At 44.0% G+C, this 22,100-nt stretch overlaps 1 protein-coding gene across 2 annotated transcripts in view; it reads left to right on the top strand.

The window, feature by feature from the left end:
- LOC122544743 (estrogen-related receptor gamma-like) overlaps positions 1-22,100 on the top strand; it is a 39,647-nt gene that overhangs the window by 10,562 nt on the left and 6,985 nt on the right. Inside the window, exons 4-6 of one of the 2 annotated variants that reach the window (XM_043684062.1) lie at positions 3,537-3,653; positions 10,769-10,879; positions 14,192-14,353. In XM_043684062.1, coding sequence (XP_043539997.1) covers positions 3,537-3,653; positions 10,769-10,879; positions 14,192-14,353 — 390 coding nt within the window. The remainder of the gene's footprint in view (positions 1-3,536; positions 3,654-10,768; positions 10,880-14,191; positions 14,354-22,100) is intronic. The other variant, XM_043684063.1, reaches the window with a different exon arrangement.

Below are 22,100 nucleotides of genomic sequence, written 5' to 3'. Positions count from 1 at the left end.
TGGAATGTGGGACTTTTCCACCTAATGTCAGGGCCAGGCGTACCATCTCCCAGTGACTGTGTGTGGAGTCTCCAAGCTTAGGTAGACCCTATTGCAGGATCATTGATAATACAGGCACTAATGAAACTATTTCATCAGAAACAGATAGCAAAAAATGTTGAGAGTAACAAGACATTTTAACACCCCTTCGGGTTCATTGGGAGTGTTTAATGGGAGACAATGTACAGCAAGCTTTACTCAGTATCTAAACCCGTGCTGTCCCTGTTCTGCGAGTGTTTGATGGGGACAGGGTAGAGGGAGCTTTCTCTGTATTTAACCCCATGCTGTCCCTGTCCTGGAAGTGTTTGATGCTGAAGCCAATTGCATGAAGTGAGATTGGATTTAATTCTCCACACTAACACCTCTCACCTTGATGAGCACAGAACCATCCTTTTTTTTATTTGGGGCCATCCTTTGGTCGTTTCTTGGTGTGGAGCAAAGGACAGACTCTTCATATCACATTAATGTGACAATAAGGATTTAATTAATAACTGAACACAGCAATCTTTCCTCAGAAATATTTAAATCACAAAATTTATATGCCCTATATTACTCAGTTTGTTCATGATGAAATTTGCAAATTTGACAAGACGATGTATATGAAAAGAATAGCAATGATTTTAATTAATTACTTTTCATTTAATGACTTTGCTAATCTCTGTGCTTGACTCTGTAAGAAAGAGATATCAGGCGGAAGATACAGTCAATATTCATTAGTGTTTACAGAGTTTGAGTGCCACGACATTTCATTAACGGCACAGTCCCTAGGGAGTGAGAGGGGACTAATTGCTAAATGCAAGCACATATTTTAGAGAGCTACTTTAATGCAAGCATAGCAGCTTTAATTAGGGCCACTGCCTCTTTCCCCATGGTCTGGCAGAGAATCATTTAATGTCCACCATTGGTTGCTGAACTGTATTGAACACCAACAAAACCAAGATTAACAGTTAACTATTCAAATGCAGGAGCTGGCACTGACATTTCATTTGCTATGTCAGTGCCATCTTTTCATTTCCTGAGGTTTCCCAGATCCTTAATACTTTAATTCTTCTCCCTTTTTAAAGTTCTCAGTTAATCAGGATGTTAAAATCCACTTTTTCCAGTGATTTCCAGGATTCAGACGACATTGATATAATTCCTGCGCTGTGCTTAGTGACCAGCAGCTATGACTCTCAGGTGTGACTGGGTGGGCAGTTGAGAGTGAGGCTCCCTATGACTGATTTTCGTCCAGTGTTGATGTGGACAGTGCCCGGTTTGCCTATGGTTAAGACAATTGCTTGACGTGCACAGAAAGAATAGTGTCCCAATGACAAAGAATGTGCAGGGTTGACAGACTACCCGTCTTGGGGCATCTGGAAGGGATAAGCTGATCAGAAAGGGTTTTTTTAAGTTTCTTCAAGCAGACATCCTGGGGCATGTGGCTGGACATGGGTCTGGGTCTTGGGCCTTAGATCCTAGAGGGTGGGTTTGGAGCTGGGTTGCTGGAGCTTATCCTCACAGGACTTGGCTTGAGGGCTGTGGTAGGCCTGGCCCTGAGCCTGGAGCTGGAGAAGGATTAGGAGCCTGTGATACTTTCTGGGATGGGGATAGTGTAGTCATTGAAGCAATAACATGGGGTTGCTGCACACTGTATCACAGAAAACTGTAGATATTAGATACCAGATTCAAATGGGCAAAAGAGCTGAATTCCAGAGGTGAGGTGACTATGACGTCCCTTCACACCAAAGCTGCATTCGACCGGGTGTGGCGTCAAGGTGTCCCAGCAAAACTGGAATCAATGAGTGTCAAGGGACAAACTCCCCAATGGTTGGAATCATATGGGAAGATGGTTGTGGTTGTTGGAGGTCAGTCATCTCAGCTCCAGGTCATCGCTGAAGGAGTTCCTCAGGGTAGTGTCCTCGGCCCAAACATCTTCAGCTGCTTCATCAATGATCTTCCCTCCATCATAAGGTCAGAAGTGGGGATGTTCTCCGATATTTGCACAATGTTTAGCACCATTCATGACTCCTCGGATACTGAAGGCTTCCATGTTCAAATGCAGCAAGATTGGATTCATTCAGGCTTTAACTGATGAATGTAAAGTGACATTCATAATTCACAGGGACTATAAGTGACATTGTCCCTCAATGATCAATGGTTTTACCATCACTGAATCCCTCACAATCCTGGGGATTACCATTGACAAGAGACTCAACTGAACCTTATCAATTCAATACAATGGTTGCAGGAGCAAGTTAGAGACTGGCAATGCTGCAGCAAGCAGTTCACCTCCTGACTCCCCAAAGCCTGCCCACTGCCTTAAAGGCATGAATGAGGAGTCTGATGGAATATTCCCCACTTGCCTGAATGAGTTCAGTTCCAGCAACACTCAAGAAGCTTGGCATCATCAGGATAAAGTTGTCTGCTTGATTGGCACCACTTCAACCATCTTTACCAGTTACCCTTCCACAATTAAGGCACCAGAAGGCAGCATGTAACATCAAGGTGCAACTGTAGTAATTTACCAGGAATCTTACAAATTTGCAACCACTTACATTTAGAATGACAAGGGCAGCAGATGCATAGAAACACCACCCCTGCAAGATCCCCTCCAAGTCACCCACCATCTTGACTTGGAAATATTTCATCGTTCCTTCAGTGTTGTTGGGTCAAATTCCTGGAATTCCCTCCCCAAGGGCATTGTGGGTGTTGCTACAGACCACAGCAGTGCCAGAAAACAGCTTACCCCCACCATCTCCAGCAAAATTAGAGATGGGCATTTAATGCTGATCGTACCACTGATGACCATAAACAGTAAAAATATTGCTCCATATGGGATCTCCGTTCTGTGATTTCATCAGCATCCAAAGGGTGTCTGGTGAGGGATGGGAATCTGCATTGAGTCAGGCTGAATTTGATGAACCTTTATAACCTGATTCAGTCTGATAGTTACTTTTATTCTTTGTACATGTGTACTAGAGGCACACAGGCCAACAATACTAAAAGTGGACTATTTCCTTTTACTTCAATTAAATATTGGATGAGAGAAAGATAGTTGGAATGAAACAGTGTAAGAGACAGGCCGAAACACTTTTACATAGCCTTGTGAAGATCGTAAAATACTACACGGTATTGCACAGAGAGAATCAGGAAAATTGATACTGAGCCATAGGAAAAGCAGTTTAGCTGAAAGCTAGGCTCAAGAGGATAAATTTTAAGGAATTTCTTAAAGGAGAAGAGGATAGTGGAGAAATTTATAGTAAAATTGAAGGCAGGGACCAAACAAATTGAAAGCCCAATTTTTGTGCAGTTGGAAGCTGCAGTGCACACGGTTTGGAGTCGAAGGAATGAGATGTTCGCAGAGGGATGACCGTGATAAGTGGGGTTGGAGAAAAGAGACAATGAGTCAGATAGAAAGTGAGCCAGAATTAGACACAGTCAGTGTCTGTGAGGGTCCATCGAAGCATCAGGGTCTACATGTGAAGATCTGTACCTTCTAATTGTCTCTTTTCCTGCAGGTAACATTGACTACAGCTGCCCTGCCAGAAATGAGTGTGAAATAACTAAACGCAGACGGAAATCCTGTCAATCATGTAGATTTATGAAGTGTCTGAAAGTGGGTATGATGAAGGAAGGTAAATAGACCATTTTTATTGAATTGATTCACTGCGCCCTATCCCCTTAGAGAAATACACACGCAGCTGTAACTTCGCGTAAATGAAGGGTTTGGGACAAATTGCTGAGGCACATGAGTGAGTTTTGCTAAATGAGGAAATGGAATGCAGTTGGTCATGTGGTTCCCTGGAAGATGACTGCTGGTGGGTGAAGCCTGTGAGATAAGCAGCTAATTAAATTATTATCCGTGCAGAAAGAGGTGGTCACCTCTCTTCCTAAAGGCACTGATCTCATTTGGGAAGAAGCACATAATTGAATTTGCATTTTCTCAATGTAGCTTCCCAGCTCAGCTCCCCCACATCTCTCTCTCGTGCGCGCGCGCCCACACACACGCGCCCACACACACGCACACAGTCTAACTCACCACAGCCCGGTACCTAAACGCCAACCCCAGGCAGATGCAAGCTAACTGCTAACAGTCTTAGTGAAAGCCTTGTACAGTGGACCCCTACAGTCTCACCAGCCAGCTTTATATGTGAACAAAGTCCATCTGGATACGTAACCAGAGATTTTACCAATGGCAGATTGACACCATCATAACGTGTTTGTGATGAGCGTGTTTCTCGGAAGTATTGCTTCTACCCTGTAAACCCACAATCCAATCCTCAACCTTCTTCATCCAGGAGACCCAAAAGACACAGGTCTCAGGGCTGCCTCTCTCTCTCCACCTCAGGGGCAACAACAAAGATAATTTTACATTCAGATAGTCAACCACAGAAAACACTCCCAGAGATGTCAGAGTGCATTATTGTCATTACTCCTTCAAGTATGTGGAGAAAGTGAGGACTGCAGATGCTAGAGATCAGAGTCAAAACCTTTGGCACTGGAAATTGTTATGACATGGAGTAAACCCCTCTGCCAATTTACACGTGGCACACAGAAAAGATTCACCTGGTGCTGTAATCTGTGAAAATTCGAGACGCAAAGAACTATCCCAAAATGTCCCTATTTAAAGTAAAAAGTAGCAACTTTAATTTTTTTTAAAGCCTAACAGAGAAGAATTAACTAACAACTATTTGCAACACATTTATCTAAACCTATCTTTTACCTTCCCCTCTACAGTACTGGTTCAATAAAAGCCCCAATTAAGATTTACAGAAAAATTCAAATTTCAAAACCAGGCAGCTGTCAAATCTTCTCTTTGTATCTTCCTCTGTAGATTTGCTCTCCAGGTCGGTGTCAATGTTTTTCTCTGTGCAAACTCCTTCTCCAGACCTTTCAGAGTTCTTACTAGCAACCTCCACCTGTTGGTCTTTAGCAGTTCTCCTCCCAACTGTTCATTTTTTTCCAGTTTTATACCCCAAAACATCAGATCATTTCATTGGTCTTAATATTGTTAAACTTGATTGGAGTTTGGTATTTTGGGGCATAATTTAAACTGATTGGCCAAATTTGAATTGTTTTTTGTCTCCAGGCAACCCAGCTGATCTAGCTGTTCAACCAAATGTTACATTGTTACCTTGTTCATTGTGCTGTGTCAGATAGTTCTGCTAGCTTTTAAGGTACACTACCCCTTACACCTCCATAACAAAATGCACAGCCGGTCAGGAAAATCAATGTTTCAGGCATTAGCCCTTCATCAGGAATGACCAAACTGTTGATTCTCCTGCTCTTCGGATGCTGCCTGACCTGCTGAGTTTTCCAGCGCCACACTTTTTGACCCTTCATGTATGTGGTACAGCTCACTCTACACTGTCTCCATCAAACACTCCAAAACAGGGACAGTATGGGGTTAGATACAGAGTAAAGCTGCCTCTATATTATCCCCATCAAACACTCCCAGGACAAGGACAGCACATATTTAGATACGGAGTAAAGCTTCCTCTGTACTGTCCTATCAAATAATGGGGAGACACACAGGGAGGGTGAGAAGGTGAGGGAGGGCAGGTTGTAATCCGAATGGAGGACAATGTAAATTTGCTGAATTTTGTGAACTCAAAGTTAAGTCCTGAACCCTGGTAGAAAATCACGTTGAGCTTCACTGGAGCATCACTGGATGCCTCAGATAGAAATGTTAATGTGTGAACGAGGTACATTATTAAAATGACCAGTAACTGGAAGGTTGCAGCCAATCCTACAGAGAGCGTGAAGGTATTCCGCAAAATGGTCACCCAGTCTGCATTTGGTGTTGCCAATGTAATGGAGAAACATTGTGAGCAGTCGACTAGATTGAAAGAAGTACAAGGGAAACGCTGTTTAACTTGGAAAGAAAGTTTCAAACCTTGGATGGTGAAGAAGGAAGAAGAAAAGGGCAAGTGTGTTTTTCCTCCTGTGGCTGTTTACCATAGTTGGCTGGAAGGCTGGTTTGTAATACAACAGACGTCACTTCCCAGACTAGCTGAGGTTACCATGGAGATCCAACTGTCTTAACCTTGCCCTTTACCTGAGATCGAGGAGTGTGATGCTGGAAAAGCACAGCCGGTCAGGCAGCATTCGAGGAGCAAGAGAGTCGTTGTTTCGAGTATAAGCTCGTCATCAGGAAGATCTTATCCTGATGAAGAACTTATGCTCGAAATGTCAATTCTCCTGCTCCTCAGAAGCAGCTTGACCTGCTGTGCTTTTCCAGCAACACACTCTTCGACTCTGATCTCCAGCATCTGCAGGCCTCCCTTCTTCCTTTACCTGAGGTGTTAAGGCAGGTTAGGTAAGTAGGCACAATGTTAGCAAATGGAGTATAATTTGGGTAAATGTGAATTTGTTCATTTTGGAAGAGAGAACAAAAGAATAGAGTATAATTTAAATGGAGAAAAACTGCAGAAATCTGCAATACAAAGGAACTTGAGAGTTCTTGTGCACAAAACACAGAAAGCTAGCACACAGATGCAATAGGGAGTCAGGAAGCTTAATGGAAGTTGGAGTATAACAGTAGGGAAAGTCTTACTGCAACTGTGCAAGGCACTGGTGAGACCACATCTGGAATACAGTCGGCCGTTTTGGTCCCCTTATTCAGGGAAAGATATAAGGGCGGCACGGTGGCATAGTGGTTAGCACTGCTGCCTCACAGCGCCAGAGACCCGGGTTCAATTCCCGCCTCAGGCGACTGACTGTGTGGAGTTTGCACGTTCTCCCCGTGTCTGCGTGGGTTTCCTCCGGGTGCTCCGGTTTCCTCCCACAGTCCAAAAGATGTGCAGGGTCAGGTGAATTGGCCATGCTAAATTGCCGGTAGTGTTAGGTTAAAGGGGTAAATGTAGGGGTATGGGTGGGTTGCGCTTCGGCGGGTCGGTGTGGACTTGTTGGGCCGAAGGGCCTGTTTCCACACTGTAAGTGATCTAATCTGATCTAATAATTTCATTGGAGACAGTTCAGAGAAGGATCACTAGGATGATTCCTGGTGTAGAAGTATTGTCTTATGAGCAAAGACTAAAGAAGCTGGGACTATACTCACTGTCGTTTAGAAGAGAGCTGGTCTCAATAAAACTGAGAAATACTTTTCTTGCTTGAGAGAATGCAGTGTAAGTTTACCAGATTGATTCCTGGGGGTGGCAGGATTGACGTATGAGATGAGTTTGTTAGGATGTTATTGTTGAACAAATACTTTGGCTCTGTCTTCACTAAGGGGGACACAAATAATCTTCCAGAAATGTTAGGGGACAGATGGTTAAGCATGAAGGAGGAACTGTAGGAAATCCTTATTAGTCAGAAAATGGAATTGGGGAAATTAATGGGATTAAATCCCAATAAATTCACAGGGCCTGATGCTCTGCATCCCAGAGTACTTAAGGCAGTGGCCCTAGACCCATTGGCGAACATTTTCTAGCATTCTATAGACTCTGGGAGAGTTCCAATGGCTCAGAGGGTAGCTAATGTAACCCCACTTTTTAAAAAAGTGGAAAGAGAAAACAGGGAACTATAGGCTGGTTAGCCTGACATTGGTGTTGAGGACAATGCTGAAATCAGTCATTAAGGATGTAATAACTGAGCATTTGGAAAGCTGTAACAGAATCAGTCCAAGTCAGCAGGGATTGACAAATCTTAAGGAATTTTTTGAGGACGTGACTGGTAGAGTGGATAACGGTGAATCAGTTGATATTGTGTGTCTGGACTTTCAAAAAAACTTTTGACAAGGTTCCACCCAACAGTTTAGTAAGGAAAATTAAAGCTCATGGTCTTGGAGGGGGTGAATTGACATGGATAGAGAACTGGTTCGCAGACTGGAAGCAGAGAGTTGGAATAAAAGGGTCTTTTTCAGAGTGGTAGGCAGTGACGAGTGGGGTACCAGAGGCTTCACTGCTGGGACCCTAGCTGTTCACAATATACATTAATGATTTGGGCGAAGGAACTGAATCCTAGATCTCCAATTTTGCAGATGACACTCACCTGAGTATGCTGTGAGGAGGATGCTAAGAGGCTGCAGGGTGACTTGGACAGACTGCCTGAGTAGGCAAATACTTGGCAAATGCACTATAATGTGGATAAATGTGAGGTTATCCACTTTGGTCACAAAAACAGGAAGACAGATTTTTATCTGAATGGTGGCAGTTTAGGATAAGGTGAGGTACAACAAGACCTGATGTCATGGTAGAACAGTCGCTGAAGATTAGCATGCAGCTGCAGTAGGCAGGGTGGAAAGCTAATAGCATGCTGGCCTTCATGACGAGAGGATTTGAGTGTCGGAGTGAGGTTGTCTTGCTGCAGTTATACAGGAACTTGTTGAGGCCACACCTTGAGTATTGTGTGCTGTTTTGGCCTCCTAGTCTGAAGAAGGACATTCTTGCTGTTGAGGGAGTCCAGTGAAGGTTCACCAGACTGACTCCCGGGATGGCAGGACTGGAGAGGAAAGACTGGAGTGACTGGGCTTATATTCATTGGAATTTAGAAGAAAAAGGGGAGATCTTAAAGAAACATCCTGATGGGATGGACAGGCTAGATGCAGAAAGAATTTTCTTGATGTTGGGGAAGTCCAGAACTAGGGGTCACAGTCTAAGAATAAGGGGTAAGCTGTGCAGGAACGAGATATGAAAGATCATGTGGATAGTTGTAAACCTTTGGAATTCTCTCCAAAAGGATGCTGTTGGGGCCAATTCTCTAGATATATGTGGATGTGGCCCTTGCGGCTAAAAGGATTGAGGGGTATGGAGAGAAAGTGAGAATGGGGTATGGAAATTGCATGATCAGCCATGATCATATTGAATGGTGGTGCAAGCTTGAAGGGCTAGGTGGCCTATTCCTGCACCTATTTTCTACGTTTTTATTGTTATGCAGTGGAGTTTAGAGGAGGGTCTCAGAGAAGCCTCTGACATCCTAACGGGGCTAGACAGCTTAGATACAGGAAGGATGTTCCCAATGGTGAGGGAGTCCAGAACCGGGGGTCAAAGTTAAGGATAAGGAGTAAATCGTTTAGGAATGAGATGAGGAGAAATTTCTTCACCCAGAGAGTGGGGAGCCTGTGGATTTATTTGCCTCGGAAAGTGGTTGAGGCCAAAACATTGTGTTTCTGAGAAGGAAATAGATATAGCTCTGATGGCGCAGGGGATCAAGAATGAGGGTAAGGCAGGGTTTCGGTCTTGAACTCAATCATCAGCCATGATCCTATTTATGGTGAAGCAGATTTGAGGGGCTGAATGTTTAATCCTGCTGCCATCTTCTATCTAGGAAACATAAAGAATTCTTAAAGTGCTTGGCAGGGCAGGATAGATGGAGGACGATGTTTCTCCTCATGGGAGAGTCTCAGAATTAAGGGCGGCAATGTACTGTACTGTTCTATCATCATTAACCAAAATGGAGTTGTATGTCCTTGCCACTGACAGCCATGGAGACAGTCATTGTGTATATTTAAGGCTGAAATAGATTCTTGATCAAGAGGAAAATAAAGTTCTAGCAGTGATCATATTGAATGGGAGACCAAGTCTGAAGGAGCAAATGTCCTACTCATGTCCTATTTCTTGTAGTCATATGGGTGTGAGGTACATCAGAGTGTTACAGTGAGGGGTGTGAGGTACATCAGAGTGTTTCAGTGAGGGGTGTGGTGTATATCAGAGTACTACACTGAAGGGTGTGGGATATATAAGTGTGTTACAGTGAGGGGGTGTAGTGTATATCAGAGTATTACAGTGAGGGGTGTGGGATATGTCAGAGTATTATAGTGAAGCGTGTGGAGTACATCAGAGTATTACAGTGAGGGGTGTGGTGTATATCAGAGTATTACAGTGAGGAGTGTGGGATATGTCAGAGTATTATAGTGAAGCGTGTGGAGTACATCAGAGTATTACAGTGAGGGGTGTAGTGTATATCAGAGTATTACAGTGAGGGGTGTGGGATATGTCAGAGTATTATAGTGAAGCGTGTGGAGTACATCAGAGTATTACAGTGAGGGGTGTGGTGTATATCAGAGTATTACAGTGAAGGGTATGGTGTATATCAGAGTATTACAATGAGAAGTGTGGGGCATATCAGCATATTACTATGAGGGGTGTGGGATATATCAGAGTGCTACCATGAGGGGTGTGGGGTATATCAGAGCATTACAGTGGTGGGTGTAGGGTATGTCAGAGTGTTACAGTGAGAAGTGTGGGTTATGTCAATATATTACAGTGAGGAGTATGGCATACATCAGAGTATTACAGTGAGGGGTGTGAGGTATTATCAGAGTGTTACAGTGAGGAGTGTGGGGTATATCAGAGTGTTACAGTGAGGGGTGTGGTGTATATCAGGGTGTTACAGTGAGAGGTGTGGTGTATATCAGAGTGATACTGTGAGGGGTGTGGGTATGGTGAGGGATGAAGTGTTAAATTATGGGCTTAGCTCCTTCTTCATTGGATTAAAATGTCCTTTGATACTAATATTCACCTGACAATGAGGCAGTGCACCGAAAGCTTGTGATTTCAAATGAATCTGTTGGAATATAACCTGGTGTCATGTGACTTCTGAACTGGTCCAACCCAGTCCAATGCCAGCACCTCTACATCGTGACTAACTATCAGAAGGACAGGGTTGTTGTCCACGTTTCTGTGTCAAAATAATTGGAATTGCTGAGACTAGCAACAATAGATGAACTGCTTATTTGGCTCACTTTCCAGTTGATGGGATCTTGCTGTACATGGTTTGGCTGCTGTCACTGTTGCTTTCTTGCCCTCAGGTGTACGGCTCGACCGTGTGAGGGGGGGGCGACAGAAGTACAGGCGTTGCTTTGAGGAGTCGACTGTTGGATATCTCAACTCTCAATGTTGTCAGTCAAGCAAAAAATCAGGTACATGTCCAGTGCTGGATCCTCAGATAATTCCTGCTTCCATCAAAGGAGTTGCAATTAAACTGTGAATGCAGGTTTGTGGAAGCTGTTGCTGTTGGTACCACATTGTTGCCAGCATCCTGCATTCCCCCCTTAACCAAGATGAAATCTGACTGGAGTACAAATGTGTGATTTAAATGAATAGATTCCGTAGAGTGTGAAAACAGGCCCTTCGGCCCAACAAGTCCAAACCGACCCTCCGAAGAGCAACCCACCCAGACCCATTGCCCTAAATTTACCCCTTCACCTGACACTGTGGGCAATTTAGCATGGCCAATTCACCTAACCTGCACATCTTTGGATTGTGAGAGGAAATCAGGGTACCTGGAGGAAACCCACACAGACACGGGGAGAATGTGCAAACTCCACACAGACAGTTGCCTGAGGCGGGAATTGAACCCGGGTCTCTGGCGCTGTGAGGCAGCAGAGCTAACCACTGTGCCACTTGTGCTGCCAATGAGGAGTTTAACTGCATCTTTACTTGGAATACACAGACCGATTGCACAGGAGGAGGTCTTTCAACCCATCATCTCTGGGATGGTTCTTTAATGGAATGTTGAAAGCGAATCCCATTGCACTGCTTGACCCTCATGACATTGCATCCTCCTCAGCTTCATTTTTATTGAATACTTCCCTGAAGGAATCAATTATTCTCTCAGCTCCAGAAGTTCACAAGAAATTCAAAAAGGTGCTTAAAAATGTATCTTGGAAAAGAGTTCACCCGAGGAGAAAGTGGAGATAGAATGATGTGTGGTCAGAAGGTAATGAGAGTCAGAAAGTTGCAAGGGTCAAGGGGCAGTAAGTCTCTTCTCCCATAGACTGAGCCTTTGTGTGTTGCTGACTGGACTGGATGACTGGATTTGGTGCTCGACAATGAGCCAGGACAGGTATCAGATCTCATGGTGGGAGAACACTTTGGTAACAGTGACCTCAACTGCCTCACATTTACCATAGCCTTGGAGAGGGAAAGGAGCAGTTACCAAGGGAAGATATTTAATTGGGGAAAAGGAAATTATGACACTATCAGACAGGAGTTGGGAAGTACAGACTGGGAGCAATTGTTCCACAGACAGGGCACAGCAGACATGTGGAGACTGTTTAAGGAGCAGTTGTTGTGAGTGATGCACAAACTTATTCCTCTGAGACAGGTAAGAAGGGGTAAGATTAAGGAACCTTGGATGACAAGAACAGAGGAGCTTCTCGTCAAAAGGAAGAAGGCAGCTTCCGTAAGGTGGAGGTAGCAAGGATCTAGCACAGCTTTAGAGGATTACAGGCTTGCTAGAAAGAGACTCAGAAATGGACTGAGGAGAGCCAGGAGGGGGCATGAAAAAGGCTTGGCAGGAAGAATTAGGAAGAACCCAAAGGCATTTTACTCATATGTGAGGAATAAGAGATTGATCAGGGAGAAGGTAGGGCCAGTCAGGGATAGCGTAGGGAACTTGTGCGGGAGTCAGAACAGATAGGGGAATCCCTAAATGAGATTTTTTCTTTGGTTTTCACCAAGGAAAGATCAAAACAATGACTGTTGATGCTGGAAACCAGAGTTTAGATTAGAGTAATGCTGGAAAAGCACAGCAGTTCAGGCAGCATCCGAGGAAGGAAAGGAACCTTGTTGTGAAAGAGAACTTTGAGGAGCTGGGAGACAGGCTTGAGCAGGTCAAGATTGATGAAGTTGATGTGCTGGAAATTTTGGCAAACATTAAGATTGATAAGTTCCCAGGGCCAGGCCAGATTTATCCTAGGTTGCTCTGTGAAGTGAGAAAGGAGGTTGCTAAGCTGGTGAAGATCTTTGCTTCCTCACTCTCAACGGGAGTCGTACCGGAGGATTGGAGGGAGGTGAATGTTGTTCCTCTTTTCAAGAATTACAGACCAGTCAGTCTTATGTCGGTGGTCAGCAAGGTTTTGGAAAGAATTCAGAGGGACAGGATTTATGACTATTTGGTAAAGCATAGTGTGATTAAAGGCAGTCAGCATGGCTTTGTGAGGGGCAGGTCATGCCTCACAAATCTTATCGAATTCTTTGAGGAGGTGACGAGACAGGTTGACGAAGGTCGAGCAGTGGATGTGGTGTATATGGACGTCAGCAAGACATTTGATAAGGTTCCCCATGGCAGGCTTATTCATAAAGTCAGGAGATATGGGATACAGGGAGATTTGTCTATCTGGATTCACAATTTGTTGGCTGACAGAGGCAGAGTGTGGTTGTAGATGGAAAGTATTCTGCCTGGAGGTCAGTGGTGAGTGGTGTCCCGCAGGGCCCTGTTCTTGGGCCTCTGTTCTTTATCGTTTTTATAAATGATTTGGATGAAGAGGTTGAGGGGTGGGTGAGTAAATTTGTCGATGACACAAAAGTTGGAGGTGCCGTTGATAGTATTGAGGGCTATCGCAGGCTGCAGCGCGACATAGACAGGATGCAGAGCTGGGCTGAGAAATGGCAGATGGAGTTCAACCTGGATAAATGTGAAGTGATGCATTTTGGGGGGTCAAACTTGAATGCTGAATATAGGAGGAACAGAGGAATCTTGGTTTTCAAGTGCATAGATCCCTCAAAGTTACGATCCAAGTGGATAGGGTTGTTAAGAAAGCATATTGTGTTTTGGCTTTCATTAACAGGAGGATCGAGTTAAGAGCTGTGAGGTCTTGCTGCAGCTCTACAAGATCCTGATGAGACCACAATTGGAATATTTTGTCCAGTTCGGTCACCCTATTACAGGAGAGATACGAGGCTTTGGAGAGGGTGCAAAGAAGGTTTACCTGGATGCTGCCTGGACTGGAAGACTTGTCTTACGAAGAGAGGTTGACTAAGCTCGGACTTTTCTCTCTGGAGAGAAGGAGGAAGAGAGGTGACCTGATCAAGGTAATGAGAGGCATGGATAGAGTCACTAGCAAGATACTTTTCTCCAGGGCAGGATTGACTGGCACAAGGGGTCATATTTGAAAATATTAGGAGGAAGGTATAGAGGAGACGCCAGAGGCAGGTCCTTTATGCAGGGAGTTGTGAATGCATGGAATGTGTTGCCAGCTGTAGTGGTGGAAGCAGAGTCAATAGGGACATTTAAGTGACTGCTGGACAATCACATGGACAGCAGTGAATTGAGGGGTGCGTAGGTTAGGTTATTTTATTTTAGATCAGGAATAATCCTTGGCACAACTTCGTGGGCCAAAGGGCCTGTTCTGTGCTGTACTTTTCTATGTTCTATGTTCTAATAAAGACCCGTCAATCAAGACATTGGGCGATAGGTCATCAATTAAAATCTTTAATTTTTCTTCTAGGGAATAAAATTGTTTCCCATCTGCTATTGGTGGAACCAGACAAGATCTACGCTATGGCTGACCCAACTGCTCCTGAGAATGATGTCAAAGTCCTCACAACACTCTGTGACCTTGTGGACAGAGAACTGGTTGTCATCATTAATTGGGCTAAACATGTCCCAGGTACCAATAATCCACGAATAGACACTTTGGGGTCAACATAGTGTCATCAAGAACCTTCCATTTGTGTATGCTTTTTATATACATAGAATCCCTACAGTGTGGAAGCAGGCCATTTCTCCCATTGAGTCCACACCAAATGTCTGTAGATCATCCCACCCAGACCTACCCTCATACCCTTTCCCTGCATTTCCCACGGCCAATGCACCCTAATCTGTACATCTTTGGACTGTGGGAGGAAACCGGAGCACCCAGAGGAAACCCACTCAGACACGGGGAGGTTGGGGGGGGAATGTGCAAACCCCACACAGACAGTCGCCCAAGGCTGGAATCGAGCTTGGGTCCCTGGTGTTGTGAGGCAGCAGTGCTAACCACTGAGCCACAATGCCAATGTGAGCAAGTTTGAATCATGTTGAATGAATGTGTATGTTAGTGTGTTTCAGTGCGCATGCATGTCATTTCTGTTTGTTTATGTGATTTATATGTATGTTTCTTAGTATGTTTCTCTGAGTGTGTGTCAGGGGCTGTGTTGTTTGAGTATAAGTTTACTTTAGTGTGTGCATTAGCATTGTTAATGTGTGTGAAAGTGTTTATGTGTGAGTGTGTTTGAGTTTCACATGTTTGTGTGATGGAATCAGCCAAGCTAGACTGTGAAGTATAATAAGTGAGCCTCCCAGTTCATGTAAAAAGTACTTGCATCAGAAGAATGTTTTTCCACTCACTGCACAAATATTGAAGAAATGTTGGGAATCAATTCAAACCCTTGGGCTATTAGGGCATAGAAACCAGAACTGGTACAATCTGGTTTTTTATTCATAAGAGTATAGAAAATAGGAGCAGCACGAGGCCATTCATCTTACTGACATTCAAATCAATCACTTTTTCTATTCATTCATGGGATGTGGGCCTAATGGGCTGGGCGCAGCATTTATTGCCCATTCCTCATTGCCCTTAAAAAGGCAGTGATGAGCTGCCTCTTTCAATACTCTGCTGCCAACAATGACCAAAATGCTGCCGGGAGAGAACTCCAGGATTTTGAACCAACAATACTAAAGGAACAGTGATATGTTTCCAAGTCACGATGGTGAGTGGCTTGTAGGGGTACTTGCCAGCAGTAGCGTTCCCATGTATCTGCTGCCCTTGCCCTTTTGGATGGTAGTTGTGGGTTTGGAAAGGTGCTGTCTGAGGAGCCTTGGTAAATTTCTGCAGTGCATCTTATAGATGGTACACACTGCTGCTATCGAGTGTCGGCAGTGGACGGAATAGATATTTGTTGATGTGATGGCAATCAAGTGGGTTGCTTTGTCCTGAATGATGTCTAACTTCTTGAGTGCTGTTTAAGTTGCACTCATCCAGGCAAATGAGGAGTATTCCTTCACACTCCTGACTTGGTGTGGAGGTGCTAGTGTTGGACTGGGGTGAATGAAGGGGCATTGCTTAGAAAGTTTGTGATTTCAAATAAACCTGTTGGACTACAATCTGGTGTCGTGTGACTTCTGACCTACTCCTGACTTGTGCCTTATGAGGAGTCAGGTGGTGAGGTTCTTGCTGCAGGATTTGTACACTGTGGCTTGTTCTTGTAGCCACTGTACTGATATGGCTAGTCCAATTTTGGTCAATTATATTCCCCAGAATGTTGACTGTGGGCAATTTAGTGATGGTAATATCATTGAATGTAAAGGAGCAATGACTAGATTCTCTTTTGTTGGAGGTAATCGTTGTCTGACATTTATGTGGCACAAATGTTACTTGCCTGCACAAACCTGGATATTGTCCAAATCTTGCTCCCTTTGGAGATGGGCTCTGAGGAGTTGCCAAAAGCGCTGAACATTGTGCAATCATCAGCGAACATCCCTACTTCTGACCTTATGATGGAGGGAAGATCATTGATGAAGCAGCTAAAGATGGTTGGGCCTAGGACACTCCCCTGAGGAACTCCTGCAGAGATGTCCTGGAGCTGAGATGACTGATCTCCAGCAACCACAACCATCTTCCTATGACTCCATTCAGCAGGGAGATTTCTCCCCGATACCCATCGACTCCAGTTTTGCTATGGCTCCTTGATAACACACTCAGTCAAATAAAGCCTTGATGTCAAGGGTTGTAACTCTCTCCCTGCCTCTGAAATTCAGCTCTTTTGTCCATGTTTGAACCAACCTGTATAATGAGATCAGAAGCTGAATCTCACTGGCAGAACTGATGAGGCATTAATTGGCCAGGTTGGATTTTTCCTGACTTTTTGTGTACAGGTCATAACTGGGCAATTTTCCACATTGTCGGGGGATGCCAGTGTTGCAATCATACAGGAACAGCTTGGGTAGGGGTGCAGCAAGTTCAGGAGCACAAATCTTTATTACTATTGCTAGATGTTGTCAGGACTCATAACCTTTACAGTATTCAGTCTCCAACCGTTTCCTGATATCACGAGGACTGAAGATTAGTAACTGTAATGCTGTGGCATACTGGAGGAGGCTGAGAGAGATCATCCATTCGGCACGTCTGGTTTAAGCATATTATGAAAGCTTCAGCCTTATCTTTTGCACTGATGTGCTGGGCTCCCCCATCATTGAGGAGACAGTAAGGTCTACAGATGCTGGAGATCAGTTTTGAGAGCGTGGTGCTAGAAAAGCACAGCAGGTCAAGCAGCATCCGAAGAGCAGGAAAATCGATATTTTGGGCTGGATGAAGGATTCTGGTCCAAAATGTTGATTTTTCTGCTCCTCAGATGCTGCGTGACCTGCTGTGCTTTTCCAGCACCACATATCTGCCATCATTGAGGTTGGGGATATTTGTGGAGCCTCTTCTTCCAGTAAGTGGTTAAGTTATTCACCAACATTTGTGTCTGGATGTGGCAGGACTGCAGAGCTTAGGTCAGATCCATTGGTTGTGGGATCGCTTAGCTCTGTCTATCACTTGCTGTTTATCCTGTTTGGCACATAAGTAGTCCTGTGTGCTAGCTTCACCAGGTTGATGCCTTATGTTTCGATATGTCTGGTGCTGCTCCTGGCATGCCCTCCTAACTGTCCACTGAAACAGGGTTGGTCCCCCTGGCTGATGACATTGGTTGGGTTTGGGAGATGTTGAGCTATGAGATTGCAGATTGTGCTGGATTACAATTCCGCCTGATGATGACTTTAATATTGAGCATTCTTTACATTTTCATTTCTAATTTTTCTTTCCTGCTTCTACACAAAAAATTCCTACTGTTCTTGAAAGTGCTGACTCTAAATTAATCTTTGCAAATATTGACTACTTTCTGTGACCTCAGAAAAGATCCCACAAGTTCTGAATGTTAGTGTTAGTGTGATAGAGTCAGAGCTGAACCTGAACCCCATTCATCCAAAAGTGTCTTGTAAAGATCACCAAGCACCAACATCTTGTGACTTCCTACTCAATCTTTCACTCCTTCACCAAACCATTTAAAGTTCAACAATTCAGAGGTTTACTGGACTAATCCCTGGATTGACTGGGTTGCTCTATGAGGAAAGGCTAGAAAAGCTGGATGTGTATCCTCTGGCATGGAGAACAGTCAGAGGTGACTTAATTGAAACATATATAATTCTGAGGAGCCTTGGCAAGGAGTAAGAAATCAGGGGGCACTCATTTAAAACAAATGTTTTATTTCTCAGAAAGTTGAAGATCTTTGGAATTCCCTTCCTCAAAAGGCGGTAATTGCAGATCAAGGCAGAGGTCAATAGATTCTTGATGACTGAGGGGATGAAAGAATATCAGGGACACACAGGAATGTAGAACTGAGGTTCAACTCAGATTAGCTTTGATTTTATCAGTTGGTGGAACAGATTCAGAGCCAAGTGGCCTACTTTTGTTCCCTATTGTATGTTTATTCAACACCACCAGTCTTACCTGCTCCTCATTTCCTTAGTGAGCAAAATTAGGGCGCATGGTATTGGGGGCAAAGTACTAACTTGGATTGGAAGTTGGTTGGCTGATAGGAAACAAAGAGTAGTGATAAATGGCTCCATTTCAGAATGCAGGCAGTGACCAGTGGGATACCGCAGGGATCAGTACTGGGACCGCAGCTTTTTACAATATATGTTAATGATATAGAAGATGGTATTAGTAATAACATTAGCAAATTTGCTGATGATACTAAGTTGGGTGGCAGGGTGAAATGTGATGAGGATGTTAGGAGATTACAGGGTGACCTGGACAAGTTAGGTGAGTGGTCAGATGCATGGCAGATGCAGTTTAATGTGGATAAATGTATGGTATACCACTTTGGTGGCAAGAACAGGAAGGCAGATTACTACCTAAATGGAATCAATTTAGGTAAAGGTCTGGGTGTTCTTGTACACCAGTCAATGAAGGTAAGCATGCAGGTAGTGAAGAAGGCTAATAGCACGCTGGCCTTCATAACAAGAGGGATTGAGTATAGAAGCAAAGACGTTCTTCTGCAGCTGTACAGGGCCCTGGTGAGACCACGCCTGGAGTAGTGTGTGCAGTTCTGGTCTCCAAATTTGAGGAAAGACATTCTGGCTATTGAGGGAGTGCAGCGTAGATTCATGAGGTCAATTCCTAGAATGGCGGGATTACCTTACACTGAAAGACTGGAGCGACTGGCCTTGTATACTCTTGAGTTTAGAAGACTGAGAGGGGATCTGATTGAGACATATAAGATTATTAAAGGATTGGACACTCTGGAGGCAGGAAACATGTTTCCGCTGATGGGTGAGTGCCGAACCAGAGGACACAGCCTAAAAATACGGTGTAGACCATTTAGGACAGAGATGAGGAGAAACGTATTCACCCAGAGAGTGGTGGCTATGTGGAATACTCTGCCCCAGAGGGTAGTGGAGGCCCAGTCTCTGGATTCATTTAAGAAAGAGTTGGATAGAGCTCTCAAGGATTGTGGAATCAAGGGTTATGGAGATAAGGCAGGAACAGGATACTGATTAAGGATGATCAGCCATGATCATATTGAATGGTGGTGCAGGCTTGAAGGGCAGAATGGCCTACTCCTGCACCTATTGTCTATTGATTCATTGTCATGGAGTTCCACACCTCGGAGACAGGCCCTTTGGCCCAAACTGGTCCATGCCGACCAAAATGTTGATCTGTGCTAGCCTCATTTCCCTGCAATTAGCCCATGTCCTTCTAACCCTTTCCTATCCATCTATTTGTCCAAATGCCTTTTAAATGTTATTAATGTAGCCGCCTCAACCACTTCTGCAGACAGCTCATTCCATATGCGTACCACCCTTTTAAAAAACATTGCTCTTCAGGTTCCCTTTTATTCTTTCCCCTTTCACCTCCAACCTTAAACTGTAATTACAATGTTTAAAAGGCATCTGAGCTGGACTGAAGCATCTGTTTCTGTACATCTCTATGATTCTATGATGCCCTCTAGTCCTTGATTTCCCCCAACCCTGGAAAAAAGACTAAGTGCATTCAACCTATCCATGCCTCTCATGATATTATACACTTCTATAAGATCCCCTCTCAGTCTCCTACACACTAAAAGAAATATGATCACTGGTACCAAAGTCTTCCCTCACTGTCACCTCTCCTGCCCTATTTCCCAAGAGCAGGCCGAGTTTTGTCCATTCCCGAGTAGGACCCTCTGTATACTGCTTGAGGAAACTTTCCTGAACGCATTTAACAAATTCCACCCCATCTAAGCCCTTAACGCTCTGGCAGTCCCAGTCTATGTTAGGAAAATTAAAATCCTCTACTATGACAACCCTATCACTCCTGCAAGTCTTCCCAGTCTCCCTGCATATTTGTTCCTCTAATTCCTGTTGACTATTTGGGGGCCTATAGTACAACCCCAATAGCGTCACCACCCCCTTCTTATTTCTTAGCTCCACCCACAAAGCCTCACTGGATGATTCTTCAGTTATTTAATCTCTGATCACTGCTGTGATACTCACCTTAATCAAAAATGTAACTCCCCCTCCCCTCCTTCCAGCACCTTTATCCCACCTAAAGCACCTGTGCCCTGGTATATTAATCTGTCAGTCCTGTCCCTCCCTTAGTCATGTTTCTGTAATGGCTACAATATCTCTGTCCCAAGTGTCTGTCCACACTCTGAGTTCAGTGGCCTTGCCTGTCAGCTTTCTTTCATTGAAATACATGCAATTTAATCCAACAAGCATTCCTCACTCCCTGTCATGTTCCAGCCTGACCTGTCTCTTCACTTTACTATTTCTGTTTACTATATCTCCTTCCAGCCTTGTACTTGCCTCCCTGCTATTGAGGGTCCTACCCCATTGTCAGCCCCATTCCCTATATCTCCTCTCCTCCTATCTCCGAAAGGATGTACTAGCACTGGAGTGGGGCCAGAGGAGATTTACGAGAATTATTCCAGGCATGAAAAGCTTAACATATGAGGAATATTTGAGGGTTCTGGGTCTATACTCAATGGAGTTTAGAAGGATGAGGGGCTATCTAATTGGTCCTTTTGAATGGAAATGAGAAGAAACTTCTTCAGCCAGAGAATGGTGAATCTATGGAATTCATTGCCACTGAAGGCCCCAGAAGGCAGATCATTCAGTAAGACAGAGATAGGTAGGTTCTTGATTGTTAAGGGGATCAAAGGTTATGGGGAGAAGGCGGGAGAATGGGGTTGAAAAACTTATCAGGCATCATTGAATGGCAGAGCAAAGTAGACTCGATGGGTTGAATGGCCTAATTTCTGCTCCTATGGTCCTCAAATCCCCACCCCATATCCTTCACTCCATGTGGTTCACTTTCCAAAATGTATTCTACCCCTCCAAACCCAACCTAACTTTAGCTTCAACACATAAATAATAACACAAATAATAATTGGCTAAGTGTAAATTGTTTTTCAATTGCCTGAAAGAACTAATTAAATCTGAAAGTGACCCACTAATTGGGAAATGAATGAATTGTGTAAACTTGAAAGCTGTTTAGCAGGGATTGATTCTTCTGTTGGAGCTGATGAAGTTTAATGTGGATAAATATGAAGTTTTGGTTAAAAATATAGGCAACTTATTTGAGAGAAACTTCAGAGTGCTTCGATACGGAGGGATCTGGGTGTCCTTGTGCATGAATCACAGAAAATTAATATGTACCTATGGCAGGTTAGAAAGAAGGCGAATGGATATTTGGCATTTTTATTAAAGGGGTAGTGAGCAAAAGTAATGAAGTGTATATGCCTTTAGTGAGACCACATCTGGAGTACAGTATTGTGTACAATTTTGGCCCCCTTACTGGAGGAGGGAGTGGAATTGAGGTTGAGATGAGATCAAGTGTAATTGTATTGAATGCAGAGCAGGCGAGAGGGGCTGGGTGGCCTCCTCCTGCTCCTCGTTCTGATGGTTCTTATGCACAACTGTCTGAGAGTATGCCAATAAGTGTGAGCCTAACTGTGATGTGTGTGTGGCAGTCAGAGTATGAATGTGTGTAACTGAGTGTGACTGTGTGTTTGTGAGTGTGTATGTGCGTGACAGTGTATCTGTGACAGTGTGTGACTGTCTGTATAAGTGTGAGTGTGAGCATGCACCTCACTTTAAAACTTTTAAGGCAGAAATGTTGATGCTTGTGAAGGACCTTACTGTCTGTCACTGTCCATTTCTGATCTCCTTTCTACTGATTTCCTGATTACTATCTGTTAATTAATGTTTTCTAAACCCTGTTTTGTATTAATCAGCTAATAAAATGAAAATAAGATTCACTTGGGACCAGATACAGAGATGTTGTGCAGATAGTAATCAGTAAACGTTAATACTGAGGGTGATCTGCATCACCGGTATCCTCACTGGACTCC

The sequence above is a fragment of the Chiloscyllium plagiosum genome, chromosome 51 (assembly GCF_004010195.1).
Source record: "Chiloscyllium plagiosum isolate BGI_BamShark_2017 chromosome 51, ASM401019v2, whole genome shotgun sequence".
Taxonomy (NCBI): Eukaryota; Metazoa; Chordata; class Chondrichthyes; order Orectolobiformes; family Hemiscylliidae; genus Chiloscyllium; species Chiloscyllium plagiosum.
The sequence above is the reverse complement of the archived record's forward strand: the minus strand, read 5'-3'. Positions and strand labels throughout refer to the sequence as shown.